The sequence below is a fragment of the Hyla sarda genome, chromosome 1 (genome assembly GCF_029499605.1).
Source record: "Hyla sarda isolate aHylSar1 chromosome 1, aHylSar1.hap1, whole genome shotgun sequence".
In the NCBI taxonomy this organism is placed as follows: domain Eukaryota; kingdom Metazoa; phylum Chordata; class Amphibia; order Anura; family Hylidae; genus Hyla; species Hyla sarda.
Window position 1 is genome coordinate 221,287,814 of NC_079189.1, and position 23,342 is coordinate 221,311,155.

The 23,342-nt window shown below is 45.8% G+C and overlaps 1 protein-coding gene across 1 annotated transcript in view; it reads left to right on the forward strand.

Annotated features, from left to right (window-relative positions):
• The first annotated feature begins 211 nt into the window (after positions 1-211).
• The window catches only part of SHROOM3 (shroom family member 3), a 339,127-nt gene continuing 315,996 nt past the window's right edge, over positions 212-23,342 (forward strand). Inside the window, exons 1-2 of the mRNA XM_056568789.1 lie at positions 212-304; positions 12,974-13,128. Coding sequence (XP_056424764.1) covers positions 12,998-13,128 — 131 coding nt within the window. The 5' untranslated portion in view covers positions 212-304; positions 12,974-12,997. The remainder of the gene's footprint in view (positions 305-12,973; positions 13,129-23,342) is intronic.

The window sequence follows — 23,342 nt, forward strand, 5'->3', positions numbered from 1 at the left end:
TCAGATTTCCTGAACTTAGTTGTCCCACTAGGTCTCATGGGTTTGTAAAGCCCTCTGGAGCTCTGCTCCCCTCACCACTCCCTGAAGCCCGGCATCCCACTTGGTCCACACGATCATAGCCTCCTCTTAGTCTCCGACCGCAGCTTCACCTCAAGTTCATCGGCATCTTCTCACTCCCCTATGTACTTCCATCCATCTTCCGCGGTCCGGCCTCTCACCTGTCGTCTCCCTGGGGACTCCTCTCACCGCTCCATGGCTTCCACAGCGGCCGCAGTAAGCATCACACCAGCGTCTTCCCCATCAGGTACGCTTCAGCTGTATGGGATTATCGATCAGCTGGCTGGGTGGTCAGAGCGGCGTCTCATGCGCACACTGCTCACATGCTCCCCCCCAACCTTTTATGGTTATACTGTATTTAATATGGGAAATATCTCAAATGTTAACTTTTTCACCGATCGGAAATATTTAACTTATTTTTATGAATAAGACACTGATCTTTATCTATTGTGGAATAAATGTGTTTCATTTATGCAAGGCGTTTGATCTTGCACAATGAGCTTGACTACCTGATATTGTAACAACATCCCAACAGAGTTATGGAAATTACATGTGAAAAGAAAGGCTTTTTGAGCACCGGATGAATAGACAATGCAACAATTATGTGCGGGTTTGATATGAACAGGTTCTTCAATGCCTGTTCATACATTAAAGCATCACTCCTGGTTGATATCCAGCAAATGTTATTGAGACTTTAAAGGGGTACTCTGGTGGAAAACAATGTTTTTCAAATCAACTGGTGCCAGAAAGTTAAACAGATTTGTAAATTACTTCTATTAAAACATCTTAATCCTTCCAGTACTTATCAGCTGCTGTATGCTCCACGGGAAGTTGAGTTGTTATTTTCAGTCTGACCACAGTGCTCTCTGCTGACTCCTCTCTCCATGTCAGGAACTGTCCAGGGCAGGAGAGGGTTGTTATGGGCATTTGCTCCTTCTCTGGACAGTTCCTGACATGGACAGAGGTGGCAGCAGAGAGCACTGTGGTCAGACAGAAAAGAACAACTCAACTTCCTGTGGAGCATAGAGCAGCTGATAAGTACTGGAAGGATTAAGGATTTTTTTTTTATAGAAGTAATTTACAAATCTGTATAATTTTCTGGAGCCAGCTAATTTAAAAACAAAAAAAAAATGTTTTTCCACCGGAGTAGCTTTAAACTGTGGGTCTCCAACTAATTCAAAAACTACAACTCCCATAATGACAGATAAATTGATGGGAGTTGTAGCTTTGCATTAGCTGGAGAGCCACAGCTTGGTAAACACTGCTCGCAGGCAATGTTTTCAGAGACAAGTTGGGGAAATAGCTCTCCAGGAAAAGAACTGTATCTCCAGTGCCACCTATAGGTGAGTAAACTGTATGACAATATTTAACGGTAGAACCATGAAACATGACTTTGGTCATCGGTTAAACCAGCAAAATCCAATAACATACAATACCCTTCTGTGTATTGCCAACATATACCACTTCCAGAGCAGTGATGTCATTGGATATGTGTTTCTGCTTTGACTTATGTTTCAAAGTCCGTTAAAAAGTAAGACATTGATTTACAGGGTAATCTCCTATAAATGGAACTAAAAAGAAATGTTTTCCTTTCTAGATCAGAGCTATTTAATACACAGTGTAGCCAAATCATACCGTATATGAATGACATGTATAGCACACTTATGAAAAGCAGAATTGGGAACATAGTTTAAAGATAAAGAGTTTATTCGAAAATCAGACATTTCTTAACTTATAGGCAAAGTAAAAAAAAATAATAATAATAACTTTACAATATATTTATTGTTAAAATTCTGAATCCTTACCACCACACAAAACTAATCACATGGTCACATTATCTAAGCTCTACTAGTTACAATGACGTTTCACCCCCAAAAGTTTTACGTCCAGCAGGAATATATAGACAACTTAGCCAGGCTAATCATGCAAGCATAGTGTTAAATATTTGTTATGCTACAGTTATTGTAATAACATTTATACTGTATTTCATTAGTTCATGTATCATGTTTTCTGTTATTGTTTTTTTTTCTTGACATCATTATAGACTTTGGGAATAACGATAGACATAAAAAAAGGTCTGTTGTTAAAAAATAAAAGATAAAATAAATATCAAGTAGGTACAAAGTACAAATGTTTTTGTGTTTTATACCATTTAGTTCTACCGTCTGAAACATAATATATCAAATGTAATCTGTACATTTAGCCATTGTTATTGAATTCCATCAAAGAGGTACTCCGCCCCTAGATGTCTTATCCCCTATCCAAAGGATAGGGGATGAAATGTCTGATTGCAGGGCTCCCACTGCTGGACCCCCGCGATCTCCCTGCAGCACCCGGTGTTCGTTTAGAATGCCGGCTGCAGCATTGGAGGCTTGTGACATCACCGCCACGCCCCCTGATAACATCACATCAGATAAAAAGTAAATTTTGTGAGGGTAAAGTTTATAATATTAAAACAAAATTGTCAGTAGATTATTTCCGGAGCCAGTTGATATATAAAAAAAAAGTTTTGGACTGGAATACCCCTTTAAACAGATTTGTAAATTTTGCAATAAACAAGAGAAAAGATCCAGCAACTCACCGCCGAGATGACCGAAGAAGTGGAGGCACAACGAGGAAGCAGGTGGACAGGTGGATGTAATGGGAGGCTCAGAGGCGACTAACCGGTTTGTTTCGGTTTTCTCGAAACAAACCGGTTAGTCACCTCTGAGCCTCTCGTTAAATCCACCTGTCCACCTGCTTCCACGTTGTGCCTCCACTTGTTCGGTCATCTCGGCGGTGAGTTGCTGGATCTCTTCTCTTGTTTATTGCATATTTGTTTCTATTTCTTGGATCCCGGCACCACTACTGGACTACAGTTTATTATATTGGTTGGACTGCATTGTTTTTTACCTTTGAGACGTGGACCTTAATTTTGTTTGTTCACGCTACTTCCACCCTTATACCTGCACACGTGGTTTTGTTATGTGCCTCCCTTTATCACTTCTTTATTTATTTGAGATTTGTAAATTACTTCTATTAAAAATTCTTAATCTTAAAAAAAAGTTTTCCACCCGGATACCCCTTTAAAGTTCTCCTCACCTTGAATCCATTTCCTTCCTAAGGGTAGGAGCAGATTTAGTTTTAAACTCACAGCGGGTTTTAAAGTCAATGGGGTCTGCGGCAGATCTTCACAAGAGGAGAATCTGCTTCTGAAAATCTGCTGCGGGCAGACTGAGGAGAGCCTGCCCCTTTCAAACTCGCAGTGGGAAACCTTTTGGGAGTTTGAAGCGAAATACGCCCTTATGAACGAACCCTTAGGAAACTTTTTTCTCTTTCCCTTGTTAGACTTTCTTAAGAGCCTTGAAATGAAATTTGAGAATCTGGATTTTTTGTAACAGTCCTTATGTTTGTACTTTTTGAATTTATCATACTCATTTCAATTTTCTTATTGGTTCAGCATGACCAGTGGAGTCCCATAAGGTCTACTAATGGGATATTTTTCTTAAAATATTATAATAAATTGTTTTAAAAACAGAAAGTAAGGGCTCATTCCCATTCATCTGGTTCTTGGGTTTAGTTGCTATCAGGCATGTGTGCATGCACCAAATGAAAAAAACATTACATAGAGTGTTTTTTCAGATGGTCAGTGGGTCCGTGGTTGTGCTTCATTTTAGCTTATGGGGCAATGGATGGGACGTCGGATACAAAAGATCAAACTTGTTTCATCTGGTGTTCTAATCCAAGATGGCTCCAGAATGCTGACATATGTGAATCTAGTGTAAGGGTAGGGTCACACATGCCGTATTTTGCTGCATATTTTTTGCTGCATATTTTCATACCCATTTAAGTCAATGGGTAGCAAAATCAGCTGTGTATTTTGCTACCCATGGACTTAACCCCTTAGGGGTTTTTACCTTAAGGACTCTTTTTGCAATTCTGACCACTCTCACTTTATGCATTAATAACTCTGAGATGATTTTACCTTTTACAGTGGTCCCTCAACATACGATGGTAATTCGTTCCAAATGAACCATCGTTAGTTTAAACCATCGTATGTTGAGGGATCCGTGCAATGTAAAGTATAGGATGTTATACTCACCTGTCCCTGCCGCTCCGGACCGTCACCGCTGCCCTGGATGTCATCCCCTCTATCTCTGTCGCCGCGTCCACGGGGTGTCCCCGCCGCTCCAGACTGTCTCTGCTGCCTGGGATCATCGCTATTGGATGACACGACGGCGTGCACGACACGTGATGATGATGAAGGAGAGCGACGGCGATGCAGGGGATCCCGAAGAGGACGGTCCGGAGCGCCGGGGACAGGTGAGTGAGACTCACCGGACCACATGGGGCACCTTAAACGGCTATCCGATAGCAGCTGAAGCAGTCTGCGCTGCTGCATAGCCGTTTATGCGATGGCCCCGACATACAAAAGCATCGTATGTTGATGCTGCCTTCAAAATGCGATGGCCTCTGAGAGGCCATCGTATGTTGAAATGATCGTATGTTGGGGCCATCGTAGGTCGGGGGGTCACTGTATTCTGACTCGAGATTGTTTTTTTCGTGACATATTCTACTTTAACATACTGGTAAATTTTTGTCATTACTTGCATCCTTTCTTGGTGAAAAATCCCAAAATTTGGAAAATTTAGCATTTTTCTAACTTAGAAACTTTCTGCTTGTAAGGAAAATGGACATTCCAAATAAATGATATATTGATTCAGAAATAAAATATGTCTGCTTTATGTTTGCATCATAAAGTTGACATGTTTTTACTTTTTGAAGACATCAGGGGGCTTCAAAATATAGCAGCAATTTTCAAAATTTTCACGAAAAATCCAAAATCCAAAAAAGGGGTAATAAGAAAAAATGCCCCCAAAATTTGTAACCCCATCTCTTCTGAGTAAGAACATACCCCATGTGTGGATGTAAAGTGCTCTGCGGGTGAACTACAATGCTCAGAAGAGAAGGAGCGCCATTGAGCTTTTGGATTGAGAATTTGTTTGGAATGGAAGTTGGGGGCCATGTGCGTTTACAAAGCCCCCATGGTGCCAGAACAGTGGACCCCCTCACACAGAATTTAATAAGGGGTGCAGTGAGCATTTAAACCCAACTGGTATTTGACAGATCTTTGGAACAGTAGGCTGTGCAAATGAAAAATTTCATTTATTTCATTCTCCCATCCAACTTTAACGAAAATTGGCAAACACCTGTGGGGTTTTAAGGCTCACTATACCCCTTGTTGCGTTCGGTGAGGGGTCTAGTTTCCAAAATGGGGTCACATGTTGGTATTTATTTCTTTGCGTTTATGTCAGAACTGCTGTAAAATCAGCCACCCCTGTGCAAATCACCAATTTAGGCCTCAAATTTACATAGTGCGCTCTCACTCCTGAGCCTTGTTGTACGCCCGCAGAGCATTTTACATCCACATATGGGGTATTTCCGTACTCAGTAGAAATTGCATTACAAATTTTTGGGGTCTATTTTTTCCTTTTACCTCTTGTGAAAATGTAAAGTATGGGGCAACACCAGCATGTTAGTGTAAAAAATAAAAAAATGTTACAATAACATACAAGTGTAGACCCCAACTTTACCTTTCCATAAGGGGTAAAAGGAGAAAAATCCCCCTAAAATGTGTTACGCAATTTCTCCCAAGTACGGAAATACCCCATATGTGGCACTAAACTGTTGCCTTGAAATACGACAGGGCTCCGAAGTGAGAGAGCGCAATGCGCATTTGAGGCCTACATTAGGGATTTGCATAGGGACGGACCCAGATGCAAGAATTACACTTGCCTCCCATACCAAAATTACCCTACGGCAGTGTTTCCGTAACAGGGTGCCTCCAGCTGTTGCTAAACTCCCAGCATGCCTGGACAGTCAATACTGGGAGTTGTTTTTGCAACAGCCGAAGGCTCCGTTTTGAAAACAGTGCATTAACAGAAGTTTTTCATTTTTATTGGGTGGGGGGGCGGGGGGAGGGGGGTTTAACTGTGTAGGGGTATGTGTATATGTAGTGTTTTACTCTTTATTTTGTGTAGGTGTCGTGTATTGTAGAGTTTTTAGGGTACATTCACACTGGCGGAAGTTTACAGCAAGTTTCCCGCTGCTCAAACTTGCTGACAGAAACTCACTGCAAACCCGCCCGTGTGAATGTACCCTGTACATTCACATGGAGGGGGGACAAACCTGCAAAAATGTGCCTCCAGCTGTTGCATAACTACAACCCCCAGAATGCACAAACTACCAAAGGGCATGCTGGGAGTTGTAGTTGTGCCTTCTGCAGTTGCATAACAACATCTCCCAGCATGCCCTTCTATGCATGCTGGGAGTTGTTGCTTAGTAACAGCAGGAGGCCAGCCTTACCTCCTGCTGCTGCGCAGTGAAGATCCTGCCTGCCGTCGCCGCCTCCGCTGCTGGGGCCCCAATCTTGCCTTCGATGCCAGGGATCGGTGGTCCCAGCCTCAGGTGAGGGCTCCGTACACCCGCTCTTGCCCTCCAGAACAGGGGCGGAGCGTGTGCCGTTAGGGACACCCCATGGCAGATGTCCTAATTCGTCGGCCGGTAACGGCTGACGAATCAGGACGATCGTGAAGTGGCACTAGTGCCACCTCACTCCTTCTGCTAAAGGATGATAGGTGCCATCTCGGACGACACCTATCATCCTTTTTTTCCGGGTCACACAGGGACCCAATTGACCCGAAATTGCCGCAAATCGCTGATCTAGGTGTTGTCACGGGATGCCTGCTGAATGATTTCAGCAGGCATCCCGATCCGGTCCCCGCACAGTGAGTGGCGGGGACCAGAAATACTCAGGGCATACTGGAACACCCTGAGTCCTTAAGGATTGTGGATGCAGGGTGTATGGATAAGCCCTGTGTCCCAAAAAGGTTAAATGGGTATGAAAGTACGCATCAGCGAATACACAGCAAAATACTACACGTGTAACCCTACCCTAAGATGAAATTATTCCTATAGAAAAAAAAATCTTTTGAAGTCATTTGTTTAGTACCATATGCTTTATTCTTGTTTTACTCCTCTTTTGCCAAAAATAGAGATAATAATAATTGTAGCATTCTTTTTATCCAAACTAGACACATCCAAACTATCTTAATTTTATAAATTATTATTACTCCATTATATAAGAATGGCATATGTAAACAAACATTATTGTTAGTGATGAGCGAATCGAATCTGACGAATCCAAATTCGATATGAATTTCAGGAAAAATTTGATTAGCAACAAATGCGATTATTGCCACGATTCAATCACGAGAATCGTTTCATTAAACTCCATTTAGTGCGGTCCAGGCTCCAGGGGGCATCTAAAATGGCGGATCCACATGTGAGGACATGGGGCAAGGAACTCTGGGAAGGTGAAAACAAGGGTCGGCGTGATGACCCTGAATCACATGCAGCCTATTAGCAGCCAGCCACCTCTGTGATGTCACAGCCCTATATAATTGCAGCCATCTTGCGGCCAGTCCCATCAGCGTTCTATTAAAGAGGGAGAGGGACAGACAGCAGTGTGTGTTGCACAGAAAAGCTTTTTTACAGCAGCAATTCACCTCAAGACCAAATCCAGCCTAGAAGAACTGATAGGGAAAAGAATGAGATTGATAGAGAAAGTGCAATTTTGGGTGTAGTACACAGTGACTGTGTGTTGCAGCACTGGTGTGTACAACAACTGAAATGCTAATAGTAGCCAGCCAGTAAGGGTGAGCAGAGCACTAAAAGTGTATTATCCTCTATTAAGTGTAACCTGTGCATACATCTAAGTGGTGTACCATTTTGTTCCTGTTAAAGTCTTAAGGGCCTAGATACTGTGAAAGGCCAGCCAAAAGTATAAACCTGCTGGTGTTGTAGACAAATACTGTTTTAAGCGAACTGGAGTGCATTGTCCTGTGCACAGAGGAGTGGCTGAGGCCTAAATTCATCAGGCGCAGGCAGAAGTTGCAGCAGACTAGGTGTGAGTTGCAGCAGGAGTCGCAGCGAAAGGCCTGAGCACCTGGTATTAGCTAGCGGTTGTCTCGACCAGCAACCCATCTGCTGTGACATCTGACACCCCCAGTCAACAGTCGGTGGGTTCCTCAGACACAATCCTCAGTTTGTATGGCCCGGGAGAAGTCCCTGTCCTCCCATTGCCTCTGTCCTATGCTGTTCCCTCCCCCATAGAAGTATCATATGCTGTGGATTCAGCTCCACTTTATAGTCAGGACGATCTACTAGAAGACAGTCAGCAGCTACTGCCCAGCCAAGAAGTGGAGGAGACATCCCTGGCTTCCTTCGCTAGGCGGGCAAGTAGTGATGAGGAGAGTGGTGAGGTAGGTGGTGTTCAGGCTCCTGAAGCACACACTGTTGAGAAACCTGAGGAGGACATCAGTGACATGCTGACACAACTCGATGATGATGAAGCTGATCGCACTTGGGACCTGGGCTTCATCATCAGGAAAAGAGGGTGGCAGGTTGCCCGTGAGGCAGCAGTTGAGCCAGCAAGGTGGTAGCATGGTTAGGAGTCAGCATGGTGGCAGCAGTGGGAAGTCTGGAGCCAAACAAGCCCGGGGTAGACCACCTGCTTCGTGGCAACCGACCTTCCCGGTAAGTAGTGGAACAGGGGTCTCTGGAGTTGGTGGCAGTAGCAGTCAGTCAGTGCGGACTATTGGGGGGAAAATCAGCTACTCTGCGGTGTGGCAGTTTTTCATCAAGTATCTGGAGGATGTTACCATGGCCACATGCAATTTAGAAAAATATCTTTAATCTTTTCAATTGTGAGGCCATTTGGTCTGGTCAAGCTGCCGCCACCTCCAAGCTTTCATTTTGTCACCATATGGTCTCCTCTTGCTCCTGCCACCTCCAGGCTTGGTCATTCTGCCATATTTTGGTCTCCTCATGCTGGTGCCACCTCCAGGCTTTGTCATTGTGCCGCCATGTGGTCTCCTCATGCTGCTGGGACATTACCTAGAAAATGTTATGGTAAGCTATTTAAAATCCTCAATTTAAATTTGTAAATATATCTTTAATCTTTTCAGTTGTGGGGCCCTATGGTCTCCTCATGCTGCTGAGACATTACCTAAAAATGTTTATGGTAATCGATTTAAAATCTTCAATTAAAATCGGAAAATATATCTTTAATCTTTTCAGTTGTGAGGCCCTATGGTCTCCTCATGATGCTGGCACATGACCTAAAAATATTTATGGCAATCTATTTAAAATCTTCAATTTAAATTTAAAAATATATCTTTAATTGTTTTAATTGTGAGGCCCTATGGTCTCCTCTTGCTGCTGCTACCTCCAGGCTTGGTCATTCTGCCACTATATGGTCTCCTTATGCTCTTGCCACCTCCAGACTGTGTCATTATGCCGCCATGTGGTCTCCTCATGCTGCTGGCACATTACATAAAAATGTAAATAATAAATAATTTGAATTCATTTTCATAAATTAATTTTAATTAATAATTGTAATAAAAATGCCCCTCCAGCATACCATGTGTGCAGGGCACGGCGGTGTCAGGCTCTTCTTCACATGGTTTGCCTTGGCGAACGAAATCACACAGGGGAGGAACTGCTAAAAGTCATTAATCAAGAAATCGAATCATGGCTTACTCCACGAAAACTGGAAATCGGAACCATGGTGACCGACAACGGGAAGAACATCTTGTCTGTGCTGCTTCAAGGAAGCCTGCATGGCACACGTGTTCAGTCTGTTTGTCAATCGATTCCTGAAGTGTTACCCCTATCTGCAAGACATCCTAACAATGGGAAGAAAACTTTGCATACACTTCAGCCACTCGATAACTGCAAAGCACACCCTCCTTGAGCTACAGTGTCAGAACGGCATCCCCCAACATAGTCTGATTTGGGACGTTTCCACACGTTGGAATTCCACCCTCCATATGTTGGACCAACTATTAGAACAGAGAAAAGCCATCACCGATTTCTTGATGATCCAAGCGGATAGGAGGACTCCCCTGTGTAGCTTCAATGTCAACCAGTGGCAGCTCATACATGACACCTTTAGGCCCTTTGAGGAAGCCACATTTTTAGTCAGTTGCCAGGATTATGGGATGAACAACGTCATTCCACTGCTTCATATACTACAACACACGTTGGAAACGATGGCTGGTCAGGGCACTGGGGACATGTCGCCTACATCTCGAGGCCACATGAGCCCTGTGGGGGCTGAACTGGAAGAGGAAGGGGACAGTGGAGCACAGGCAAGGCTTTGCAAAATGGGTGGTTTTTATAGTCATCTGACAGGAGAGGAGGAGCAGAAGCAGGCTCTGGAGCTACAGGGTGATGAGGAAGACGAGACAGAGGACCCGGATACACCGTGGCCATGTGGTCTCCTCATGCCGCTGGCACATCAAATGAAACTTAATCTTAATCTATTTTAAATCTTCAATTAAAATATTCAAAAATATATTTAATCTTTTCAATTGTGAGGCCCTGTGGTCTTGTCAGGCTGTTGCCACCTCCCTGCTGGGTCGTTCTGCCATTATATGGTCTCCTCATGCTGCTTCCACCTCAAGGCTGTGTCATTGTGGAACTATATGTCTCCTTATGCTGTTGGCACCTTAAATTAAACTTTTAAAATTTTAATATATCTAAAATCTTTAATTAAAATTTTCAAAAATATCTTTAATCTTTTCTATTGTGAGGCCCTATGTCTAGTCAGGCTGATGCCACCTCTAGGCTCTGTCATTGTGCTGCCATGTGACTCCTTGTTATATTGGGTTTTGTGGTCATACAGTATGCTTCGAGCACCCGGGACATTAAACTTGTAAATTTACCTGTGGAATTACCACAAGAATCCAATCAAACAGGTCTGAACAATAACTGATTAAATGAAACATTTGAACTTTCACAGTCGAGGGGGCGCTGAGAGGCAGGGTCTGGAACAGGTGGTAGCTCGCCTGGCAGAGGACTGCCAGCTCAATTTGATGATACAAGTACGAGCTTTTTCACTGCAGCCATTTCTAGCTTTAAGCGCCCACTCATCCAATGGCACAGAAGCTGAATGTGCTCCTGTCCAAGTTGCTGGGGCTGCACTCCCTCCCTTTTGAAGTGGACACTCAGTCATGAGCATGGGGGTGTGCTGAGAGGCAGGGGCTTGGACAGGCAATAGCTTACCTCGCTAAGATACAAGTACGAGCTTTTTCACTTCAGCAATTTATACACTGCAGCAAAGTCTACACTATTGGAGCTGGAATTACTGCGGCTGCTGGCACCAGACTTGCTCTCCAATGAGTCCCCAATAGAGGTGAGCTAATCAAATCAGACGAATCAAAATTTTTAAAAAATTCACTCCTCTCTAGTCGTCATCATATATTACCTCTTGGACACAAGAATCCAATGAAACAGGTTGGAGTGATAACAATGAACCATAACTGATTAAATGAAACATTTGCAGTTCCACACAGAGTAAGAGAGTAGGAGGGGGGCGGGGGCGCTGAGAGGCAGGGGCTGGGACAGGTGGTAGCTCGCCTCGCGGTGGACCTCCAGCTCGATGCTCATTAGAATGAGTTTTCAAAAAATTAAAATAAATTCTAATTAAATTAAAATTACATAAAAAATCTATTTACTCTCTTCCATTTTGATGCCATATGGTCTCCCTGCTGCAACATCCAGATGCTCTGCAGCAGTGATTCTAATAGCAATGCCTGTAATCTGCATGTCAAACCGAATAACAGTATTATTTCACTAACCAATCGACCAAATCGAATTTTTCAAACATTTGCTCATCTCTAGTTATTAGGTTTACGCAATAGTCATACAGATACATTAACTGTTAATCTGTGCATGCTGCTCCTATTGGATGATGGGAGGGCGTGCGCGGCGACGTGATGACCACATAGGAGAGCCACAACCATGCAGCAGAGCTCGAAGAGGACGGTCGGGAATGTGGGGACAGGTGAGTAACACTCACCGGACCGCACAGGGCACATTAAATGGCTATCCTGCAGCAGCTGAAGCAGCCTGCACTGACGGATAGAATGAGAGGCCATCGCATGTTGAAATTATCGATAGGTCGGGGGATCACTGTATAAGCATTAATATTGTAACATATAGAGAAAGTACAAATAAGAAGGTGTAACTGATAAAACATAACTTGTATTAGCATTACATGGCAAGTGTATAGATATATAAGTGACTATAGTATATCAAATAAACCAGATGACAAAAACACAAGTATATCAGAGCCATTACAAAGATAACCTCTTATCACCTAGGCAAGTCATAAGCCTAGTTTGAAAGAGAGGAATAGGCATAACAATATAGCAAATGTACTGCATTTATCAGTATATAACATGCACCTTCATTTTGACAAGTAAATTTGAGTCAAAACATTATTATTATTATTATTTTTTATAATCCCCTGTGCCCAGACTGCAAAAAGTAACAAAACAAACTTTAACTCACCTTCTGACGTTCTCCCGTTGCGCCGTAATCCTCCGGTGATGGGCTTTTTCCTGCTTCCTGGGGACTAATACTGCGCTCAGCGTTTCACCAGCCGCAGCGATGTCCCGCCTCGGCTGGTGATGGGCTGAGCGCACTGTCATGTTAGGAGCCCGGGCAGCAGGGAGACGGCATGGTCAAGGCTCCCTACATAACTGTGCGCTCAGCCTATCAACGGTCACAGTCACAGTCCCCAAAAAGCAGGAAGAAGCCCATCATTGGAGGACCGAGACACCAATAACAGCGCAACGGTGGAATGTCGGAAGGTGAGTTAACGTTTGTTTTGTTACTTTTTGTAGCCCAGGCACAGGGGATTATAAAAAAATGTACGCTGCAGATCTCCTTTAAATCTCTGCATAATGTAAGGTCAGCGTAATGTCTGTTTCATGAGTTTCATATGTTTCTGTTTCCAAAAACTTGTATTTACAATGAAAGAGTGATGCATAGTGCATGTGCTCTGATAAACCTTGTACTTCTGCAGGTTGAGGAGGGTGGGAAAATCGATATGTTGGAGTCCCATCTTCAAGTGGGAGATGAAGTGGTGATGATCAATGGTGTGGAACTGACTAATTCAAGAAGAGAAGCAATCTCACTTGTGAAAGGATCCTACAAAAGCCTCCAGCTGGTTGTAAAGAGGTAATAATCACCTTATAAGGCAATGTTATTAAAATTTGTAGTTTTCTTTTACAGTCATGGCCGTAAATGTTAGCACCCCTGAATTTTTTAAAGAAATTGAAGTATTTTTCACAGAAAAGGATTGCAGTAACACATGTTTTTGCTTTACATGTGTTTCTTCCCTTTGTGTGTATTGGAACTAAACAAAAAAAGGCAGGGAAAAAAAGCAAATTGGACATAATGTCACACTAAACTCTAAAAATGGGCTGGACAAAATTATTGGCACCCTTAAGTTAATATTTAGTTGCACACCCTTTGGAAAAAATAAATAACTGAAATCAGTCGCTACCTGTAACCATCAATAAGCTTCTTACACCTCTCAGACGGAATGTTGGACCACTCTTCCTTTGCAAACTGCTGCAGGTCTCTCTTATTGGAAGGGCACCTTTTCCCAACAGCAATTTTAAGACCTCTCCACAGATTTAGATCTGGACTCTGCTGGCCACTTCAGAACTCTCCAGCGCTTTGTTGCCATCCATTTCTAAGTGCTTTTTGACATATGTTTGGTGTCATTGTCCCGCTGGAAGACCCAAGAGCTCAGGCAAACCCAGCTTTCTGACACTGGGCTGTACAGTGCGACCCAAAATATATTGGTAATCCTAAGATTTCATGATGCCTTGCACACATTCACGGCACCCAGTGCCAGGGGCGGCAAAACAACCCCAAAACATCATTGAACCTCCACAATATTTCACTGTAGGTGCTGTGTTCTTTTCTTTGTAGGCCTCATTCCGTTTTCGGTAAACAGTAGAATGATGTGCATTACCAAAAAGCTCTATCTTGGTCTCATCTGTTCTCAAGATGTTTTCCCAGAAGGATTTTTGGCTCGCTCAAGTTCATTTTGGCAAAATGTAGTCTTGCTTTTTTATGTCTCTGTCTCAGCAGTGGGGTCCTCCGGAGTCTCCTGTCATAGCATTTCATTTCATTTAAATGTTGACGGATAGTTCGTGCTGACACTGATGCTCCCTGAGCCTGCAGGACATCTTGAATATCTTTGGAACTTGTTTGGGGCTGCTTATCCACCATCTGGACTATCCTGCGTTGACACCTTTCATCAATTTTTCACTTCCATCCGCTCCCAGGGAGATTACATACAGTGCCATGGGTTGCAAACTTCTTGATAATGTTGCACACTGTGGACAAAGGCAAATCTAGATCTCTGGAGATGGACTTGTAACCTTGAGATGGTTGATATTTTTCCACAATTTTGGTTCTCAAGTCCTCAGACAGTTCTCTTCTCCTCTTTCTGTTGTCCATGCTTAGTGTGGCACACACATACACACAATGCAAATACTAAGTGAACTTTTCTCCTTTTTATCTGTTTTCAGGTTTGCTTTTTATATTGCCCACACCTGTTACTTGCCCCAGGTGAGTGTAAAGGAGCATCACATGCTTGAAATAATCTTACTTTTCCACAATTTTGAAAGGGCGCCAATAATTTTGTCCAGTTTGGTGTGACATTATGTCCAATTTGCTTTTTTTCCTCCCTTTTTTGGTTTAGTTCTAATACACACAAAGGGAATAAACATGTGTATAGCAAAACATGTGTTACTGCAATCCCTTTCTGTGAGAAATACTTCATTTTCTTGAAAAATTTCAGGGGTGCCAACATTTACGGCCATGACTATATGTCTTTTATAATTGTATATTCAGTGTTGTATTTAGATTTTGTGCTTCCCTAAGACCACATCATTTCCTGTTTAAGATACACCCATTCTTCTGTAAACACAAAACCTTCCCTTTTTGGCCCACCTTCCCTCTTTTTGCGCCACCCTTTTCTCTTTACTGTCCACCTTTTCGTCTTTGTGCATTTAATATGTTTATTTTATTGTTTTGGGCACCATATTAAATGTTTTATTTATTATTTTAAGAGATAATGATCTATAAATAAAATAAAAAATGTAAATCCAGTGATGTTTACCAATAGGGATGAGCGAATCGAATCTGACAAATCCGAATTCATTACGAGTTTCAGGAAAAATTTGATTCACAACGAACGCAAACATAGCCGCGATTCGATCACACAAATCCCTTTATTAAACGCCATTTAGTTCGGTCCAGGTTCAAAGGCATCTAAAATAGTGGATCCACATGTGAGGACATGGGGCAAGGAATGCTGGGAAGGGGGGAACAAGGGTTTGCAAGATGACTCTGAATCACAAGCAGCATGACACCTATCAGCAGCCAGCCACCCCTGTGATGTCAAAGCCCTATATAATCGGCAGCCATTGTTACGCTATGCGCTACTGCCTCACATGCTGGCCGTGAGCGCATGGTCCCCTCGCCTCCTAATGCCAGCGGGGCTGGGACTCGCATTGCGGGACACACCCGCATGCGAGCCCCAGTCCGTCACTCTCTGGGTCTCTCCTTCCTCTGCCTCTCTGCTCCGGCATGCGTGTCCCCATCCCTTAGGGCCCGCGCGCCGGAGCTTTAAGATTTAAAGGGCCAGTACGCTAATTAGTGTCTCCACCTGTGTCTTGTTTATAAATTCCTCCACCCTCAGTTCTCTGCCGGATCTTTGTTGCCAAGTGAAAGCGTTCCTTAGTATTGCCTTGCCGTGTACCAGATCTCCTGCTCTTGTTAATTGACCTTGCTTCTCTGCCGGCTGCCTACTGAACTTCTGCTACGTCCCGATTTCGCTACTTTGCCGCCTGCCCTGACCTCCAGCTATCCTGACTACGAGTTGTCTCATCCCTTCTGTGCCTCGCATCTCCTCAGCCGCCTGTGTGGTCGAGCCATTGCCGAGGGTTGCGACCTGGGTGTCACCGGCAGCTACAAGTCCATGCTGCTTTGCGGCGGGCTCTGGTGAAGACCAGCGGCACCTTAGACTCCGCTCCCTGGCACGGTCCGAATCATCTGCCACACAGGTCCAGCGGATCCACATCCACCGGAGTTCCAGTCTACTGAAACGTGAGTGTTACAGTAAGATCCGGCCATGGATCCCGCTGAGGTACCACTGCCTGAAGTTGCGGATCTTTCCTCCGTTGTGTTACGTCAGTCACAGCAGTTGTCCCGACAGGCGCAGCAATTTTCTCAACTGGCAGCCATGATGCAACAGCTTTTGGCCTTGCAACAGCAGCAGATACCACAATCTGGCCCACTCCCTCCTCCAGCTCCTGCAGTCTCTCCTGGCTCCCAAGTCGTGCAGAGGCTTTGTTACACAGTGCTCCATGCATCTGGAGCTCATGTCTGAACTGTTTCCGACTGAACATAGCAAGGTTGCCTTCGTCATTAGTCTACTTTCCGGAAAAGCCCTGGCTTGGGCTACACCTCTTTGTGACCGTGATGATCCTGTATCCTCCAATTTGTCGGCATTCTTGGCAGAATTTCGCAGAGTCTTTTAGGAACCCGCACGTGCCTCTTAAGCTGAGACGGTGTTGCTGAACCTTTTTCAAGGGAATTCTACCGTTGGAGTCTACACGGTTCAGTTCCGCATTCTAGCCTCAGAACTTGCCTCGAATGAAGAGGCCTTGTGTACCACATTTAAAAAAGGACTTTCAAGCAGGATTAAAGATGCAGCACGAGATCTTCCATCTTCTTTGTCTGAACTTATCCACTTGGCTTCACGCATTGATGTGCGTTTTGCCGAAAGACAGGAGGAATTGCGCTTTGAGAGGGAATCTGCCCGCCTGACACCTGTGTCCCAACATCCACCTCTTCTGTCTCTTGCGCCTCTTGCCAAGGAGGCCATACAGGGAGATCATTCTCGTCTTACCCAGCAAGAGAGGACACGACGACGCAATGAGAATTTGTGTTTGCACTGTGCTAGCCCGGAGCACTTTCTCAAGGACCGTACCTTTCGCCCGCACCTAGGGTATGTAGGAGAGGTGTCTCTGGGTGTGAATACTACCTCTCTATGCTAAACTATTCCCGTACAAGTCTTCGCTTCAGCCAAGTCTTCCTTCAGCGCTACAGCCTTTCTGGACTCCGGATCAGCAGGTGACTTTGTTGATGCGGCTTTAGTCCACAAGTATCATCTTCCTGTCACTCGGCTTGCCAAGCCCTTGTTCATCTCCTCTCTTAATGGACAAAATCTGGACTGCAAGGTTCACTTCCGTACTGAATCTCTCGCCATGCAAGTGGGAGTATCGCATTAAGAAAAGATTGAGTACTATGTTCTGACACACTGTACTTCTGAGATTCTTCTTGGCCTTCCTTGGCTGCAACGCCATTCCCCGCGTGGAGAACTGGAGAAATAATTTGCTGGGGACAATCGTGTCAAAATTTTTGCCTCCAACCTGTTCTACGTAAAGTTGTTTCTCGTCTTCCACCTTTGCCTGGCCTGCCGCCACCTTACCAAGATTTCTCGGACGTCTTCTGCAAGAAACAGGCTGAATCTCTGCCTCCACATCGTCCTTACAACTGTCCTATTGATCTTCTGCCTGGTACCACTCCTCCTCGTGGGAGGATATACCCTCTTTCAGTTCCTGAGACCAAAGCCATGGCTGAGTATATCCAGGAGAATCTCCAAAAGGGATTTATCCGTAAGTCCTCTTCTCCTGCTGGAGCAGGTTTCTTCTTTGTAGGAAAGAAGGATGGCTCACTCCGTCCATGCATTGAGTACAGGGGACTTAACAAAATCACGGTCAAGAGCCGTTACCCTCTACCTCTTATTTCAGAACTTTTTGACCATTTACGTGGTGCCAAGGTCTTCTCCAAGCTGTACTTACGCGGTGCGTATAACCTTATTCGTATCCGCAAGGGAAATGAATGGAAAACGGCCTTCAATACTCGTGACAGACATTTTGAGTATCGTGTAATGCCTTTTGGTCTCTGCAATGCTCCAGCCGTTTTCCAGGAGTTCGTCAACGATATCTTCCGTGATCTTCTCTACACCTGTGTTGTCGTATACCTAGATGACATCCTGATCTTCTCTTCCAACTTACAGGAGCATCGTGCTCATGTTCGTCTGGTTCTTCAGCGACTACGGAAAAATCATCTCTACGCCAAATTGGAGAAATGCCTGTTCGAAAAATCTAGTCTTCTGTTTCTTGGCTACATTGTCTCCCATCAGGGCCTGCAGATGGATCCAGACAAGTTGTCTGCGTTGTTGGATTGGCCTCGTCCCTCGGGCCTACGTGCTATTCAACGCTTTCTGGGATTCACTTACTATTATCGTAAGTTTATCCCACATTTTTCTTCTTTGGTTGCTCCTATTGTGGCTCTCGCTAAAAAGGCATCTAATCCAAAGTCATGGCCTCGAGAGGCTGAAGAGGCCTTCTCCCGTTTAAAGTCTGCGTTTGCCTCTGCCCCTGTGCTGACAAGACCTGATCCAGAGAGGCCCTTTGCGTTGGAGGTTGATGCCTCATCTATTGGAGCGGGTGCCGTTCTCACTCAGAAAAACGCCAAGGGCAAGAGTGTAACTTGTGGGTTCTTCTCCAAGACTTTCTCTCCTGCTGAGAGGAATTACTCCATTGGAGATCGTGAACTCCTCGCCATTAAGTTAGCTTTGGAGGAATGGTGACATTTATTAGAAGGTTCTTCTCATCCGGTCAGCGTCTACTCTGATCATAAAAATCTTCTATACCTTCAGTCTGCCTAGCGATTGAACCCCCGCCAGGCAAGATGGTCACTGTTATTTTCACGATTCAGACAAGAACATCAGGGCTGATGCTCTCTCCGGGTCCTCTGACGTCATTGGTTTGGACTCCACTCCTAGGCATATTATTCCTCCTGGCGGTTTGATTCCTGTCGCTCCTGCCGAAATTCAGCAAGTTCCTCTGGGAAAATCCTTTGTGCCCACCAGATTGAGACGCAGGGTCTTGAAATGGGGTCATTCTTCCTTGACAGCAGGACATCCAGGCACTACTTCTTATTTCCCGGCACTACTGGTGGCCCCATCTTGAACGTGTTTCTGATTTTGTTCGGTCCTGTGTAACTTGTGTCCGTGACAAAACTCCTCGGCAAAGACCTGCAGGACTCCTACAGCCTTTACCCATTCCAGATACCCCCTGGTCCCATATCGCCATGAATTTCATCACTGATTTGCCACCTTCTCATAATAACACCGTCATCTGGGACATGGTAGATCGGTTTTCCAAGATGGCTCATTTCATTCCTCTACCAGGTTTTCCTTCTGCTCCACAGCTGGTGAAATACTTCTTGTTGCATGTCTTTCGTTTACATGGTCTTCCAAAGCATTTTGTTTCGGATCGAGGTGTGCAGTTTGTCTCGAAATTCTAGAGAGCCCTGTGTAACCGTCTGGACATCAATCTGGACTTCTCCTCAGCCTACCACCCTCAGTCCAATGGTCAGGTGGAAAGGGTCAATCAAATTCTTGAGACTTATCTTCAGCATTTTGTTTCAGCTCGCCAAGATGATTGGGTCGACCTTCTCCCCTGGGCTGAATTCTTATATAATCTAAAGGATTCTTAGTCTACGAGGTCGTCTCCCTTTTTTGTCGTCTACGGACTCCATCTCCCACCTCCTCTTCCTCTCCCAGTCTCCGCCTGCTGTTGATGAGCTGGTCTGTGACTTCTCCACCATCTGGCAACAAACCCGACAGTCGTTGTCCCAGGCTACTTCTCACATGAAGGCACAAGCAGATAAAAGTAGAAGACCTCCTCCGTCCTTCTCTCCTGGTGACATGGTGTGGCTTTCATCCAAATACATCCGTTTCAAGATTCCCTGTTACAAGCTCGGTCCCCGCTATATTGGTCCCTTCCAGATTCTACAAAAAATCAATCCCGTCTCCTACAAACTCTGTCTACCTGCTACGTTATATATTCCCAATTCCTTCCATGTCTCTCTGCTCAAGCCTCTTGTCATAAACCGGTTTTCTCAGAATAATCCTGTCCCAACACCTGTTTCCGGCTCTGCTGATGTCTACAAGGTTAAACAGATTCTTTCTGCAAAAAATGTGAGAGGTAAAGAATTTTTTTTGGTCGACTGGGAGGGTTATGGTCCTGAGGAGAGATCTTGGGAACCTGAGGAGAATATCCTGGACAGTGATCTTCTCATGAGTTTCATCTCTCGTAAAAGGAGGGGGAGACCAAAGGGTTACTGTTACTGTTAAGGTACTGTTACGCTATGCGCTCCTGCCTCACACGCTGGCCGTGAGCGCATGGTCCCCTTACCTCCTGCTGCCGACGGGGCTGGGACTCACATTGCGGGACGCACCCACATGCGAGCCCCAGTCCGTCACTCTCTGGGTGTCTCTCCTGCCTCTGCCTCTCTGCTCCAGCACGCGTGTCCCCATCCCTTAGGGCGTGCACGCGCTGGAGCGTTAAGATTTGAAGGGCCAGTACGCTAATTGGTGTCTCCACCTGTGTCTTGTTTATAAATTCCTCCACCATCCTCAGTTCTCTGCCGGATCTTTGTTGCCCTTGTGCCAAGTGAAAGCGTTCCTTAGTATTGCCTTGCCATGTACCAGATCTCCTGCTCTTGTTAATTGACCTTGCTTCTCTACTGCCTGCCTACTGAACTTCTGCTACATCCCGACTTCGCTACCTTGCCACCTGCCCTGACCTCTAGCTATCCTGACTATGAGTTGTCTCATCCCTTCTGTGCCTCGCATCTCCTCAGCCGCCTGTGTGGTCGAGCCATTGCCGAGGGTTGCGACCTGGGTGTCGCCTGCAGCTACAAGTCCATCCTGCTTTGCGGTGGGCTCTGGTGAAGACCAGCGGCACCTTAGACTCCGCTCCCTGGCACGGTCCGATTCATCTGCCACACAGGTCCAGCGGATCCACATCCACCGGAGTTCCTGTCTACTGAAACGTGAGTGTTACAGCCATCTTGCGGCCTGCAACGTCAGCATTCTATTACAGAGAGAGAGGGACAGAGAGCAGTGTGTGTTGCACAGAAAAGCATTTTTGCCGCAGCGATTCACCTCCCAGTCACATCTGCGTCTATTGCAGAGAGGGACAGACAGCAGCGTGTGGCACAGAAAAGCTTTTTTACAGCAGCGATTCTCCTCAAGCCCAAATCCAGCCTAGACGCACTGATAGGGAAGGGAGTGACATTGAGAGAGAAAGTGCAATTTTGGATGTAGTACACAGCGACTGTGTGCTGCAGCACTGGTGTGTACAACAACTGAAAAGCTAATAGTAGCCAGCTAGTTAGATTGAGCAAAGCACTAAAAGCAGCTTGTCCTCTATTAAGTGTAACCTGTGCGTACATCTAAGTGGTGTACCATTTTCTTCCTGTTAAAGTCTTAAGGGCCTAGATACTGTGAAAGGCCAGGCAAAAGTACACACCTATATTATACAAATAATACCCATCTGGCATAATACTCCCATGTTACTTAAAAAGTACCATCATTATGGTTACGGCCTTGGGTCATATTGTAAACTATATCTCAGTATAGCTCATAGAAAACTATTGTATACAAAAAGAGAACTGAGCAATTTCTACTGATACTATAATAATCTTTATTAATATCAATTAAACATGACACACAAGGAACATCAGGAATATAAAAACAAGTACTAGTGGGGCTGGGTGATGATATTGCACATAGTAATTGTTACGCCGAGCGCTCCGGGTTCCCGCTCCTCCCCGGAGCGCTCGCTTCACCTCCTCCGCTGCAGCGCCCCGGTCACGTCCTCTGACCCGGGGCGCTGCGATCCTGCTGCTAGCCGGGATGCGATTCGCGATGCGGGTAGCGCCCGCTCGCGATGCGCACCCCGGCTCTCCTACCTGACTCGCTCCCCGTCTGTTCTGTCCCGGCGCGCGCGGCCCCGCTCCCTAGGGCGCGCGCGCGCCGGGTCTCTGCGATTTAAAGGGCCACTGCGCCGCTGATTGGCGCAGTGGTTCCAATTAGAGTTATCACCTGTGCACTCCCTATATTACCTCACTTCCCTTGCACTCCCTTGCCGGATCTTGTTGCCTTAGTGCCAGTGAAAGCGTTCCTTGTGTGTCCCTTGCCAGTGTTTCCAGACCTTCTGCCGTTGCCCCTGACTACGATCCTTGCTGCCTGCCCCGACCTTCTGCTACGTCCGACCTTGCTTCTGCCTACTCCCTTGTACCGCGCCTATCTTCAGCAGCCAGAGAGGTGAGCCGTTGCTAGTGGATACGACCTGGTCACTACCGCCGCAGCAAGACCATCCCGCTTTGCGGCGGGCTCTGGTGAAAACCAGTAGTGGCTTAGAACCGGTCCACTAGCACGGTCCACGCCAATCCCTCTCTGGCACAGAGGGTCCACTACCTGCCAGCCGGCATCGTGACAGTAGATCCGGCCATGGATCCCGCTGAAGTTCCTCTGCCAGTTGTCGCTGACCTCACCACGGTGGTCGCCCAGCAGTCACAACAGATTGCGCAACAAGGCCAACAGCTGTCTCAACTGACCGTTATGCTACAACAGTTGCTACCACAGCTTCAGCAGTCATCTCCTCCGCCAGCTCCTGCACCTCCTCCGCAGCGAGTGGCCGCTCCTGGGATACGCTTATCCTTGCCGGATAAGTTTGATGGGGACTCTAAGTTTTGCCGTGGCTTCCTTTCCCAATGTTCCCTGCATCTGGAGATGATGTCGGACCTGTTTCCCACTGAAAGGTCTAAGGTGGCTTTCGTAGTCAGTCTTCTGTCCGGAAAAGCCCTGTCATGGGCCACACCGCTCTGGGACCGCAATGACCCCGTCACTGCCTCAGTACACTCCTTCTTCTCGGAAATCCGAAGTGTCTTTGAGGAACCTGCCCGAGCCTCTTCTGCTGAGACTGCCCTGTTGAACCTGGTCCAGGGTAATTCTTCCGTTGGCGAGTATGCCGTACAATTCCGTACACTTGCTTCAGAATTGTCCTGGAATAATGAGGCCCTCTGCGCGACCTTCAAAAAAGGCCTATCCAGCAACATTAAAGATGTTCTGGCCGCACGAGAAATTCCTGCTAATCTACATGAACTTATTCACCTAGCCACTCGCATTGACATGCGTTTTTCTGAAAGGCGTCAGGAACTCCGCCAAGATATGGACTCTGTTCGCACGAGGCGTTTCGTCTCCTCGGCTCCTCTCTCCTCTGGTCCCCTGCAATCTGTTCCTGTGCCTCCCGCCGTGGAGGCTATGCAGGTCGACCGGTCTCGCCTGACACCTCAAGAGAGGACACGACGCCGTATGGAGAACCTCTGCCTGTACTGTGCTAGTACCGAACACTTCCTGAGGGATTGTCCTATCCGTCCTCCCCGCCTGGAAAGACGTACGCTGACTCCGCACAAAGGTGAGACAGTCCTTGATGTCTACTCTGCTT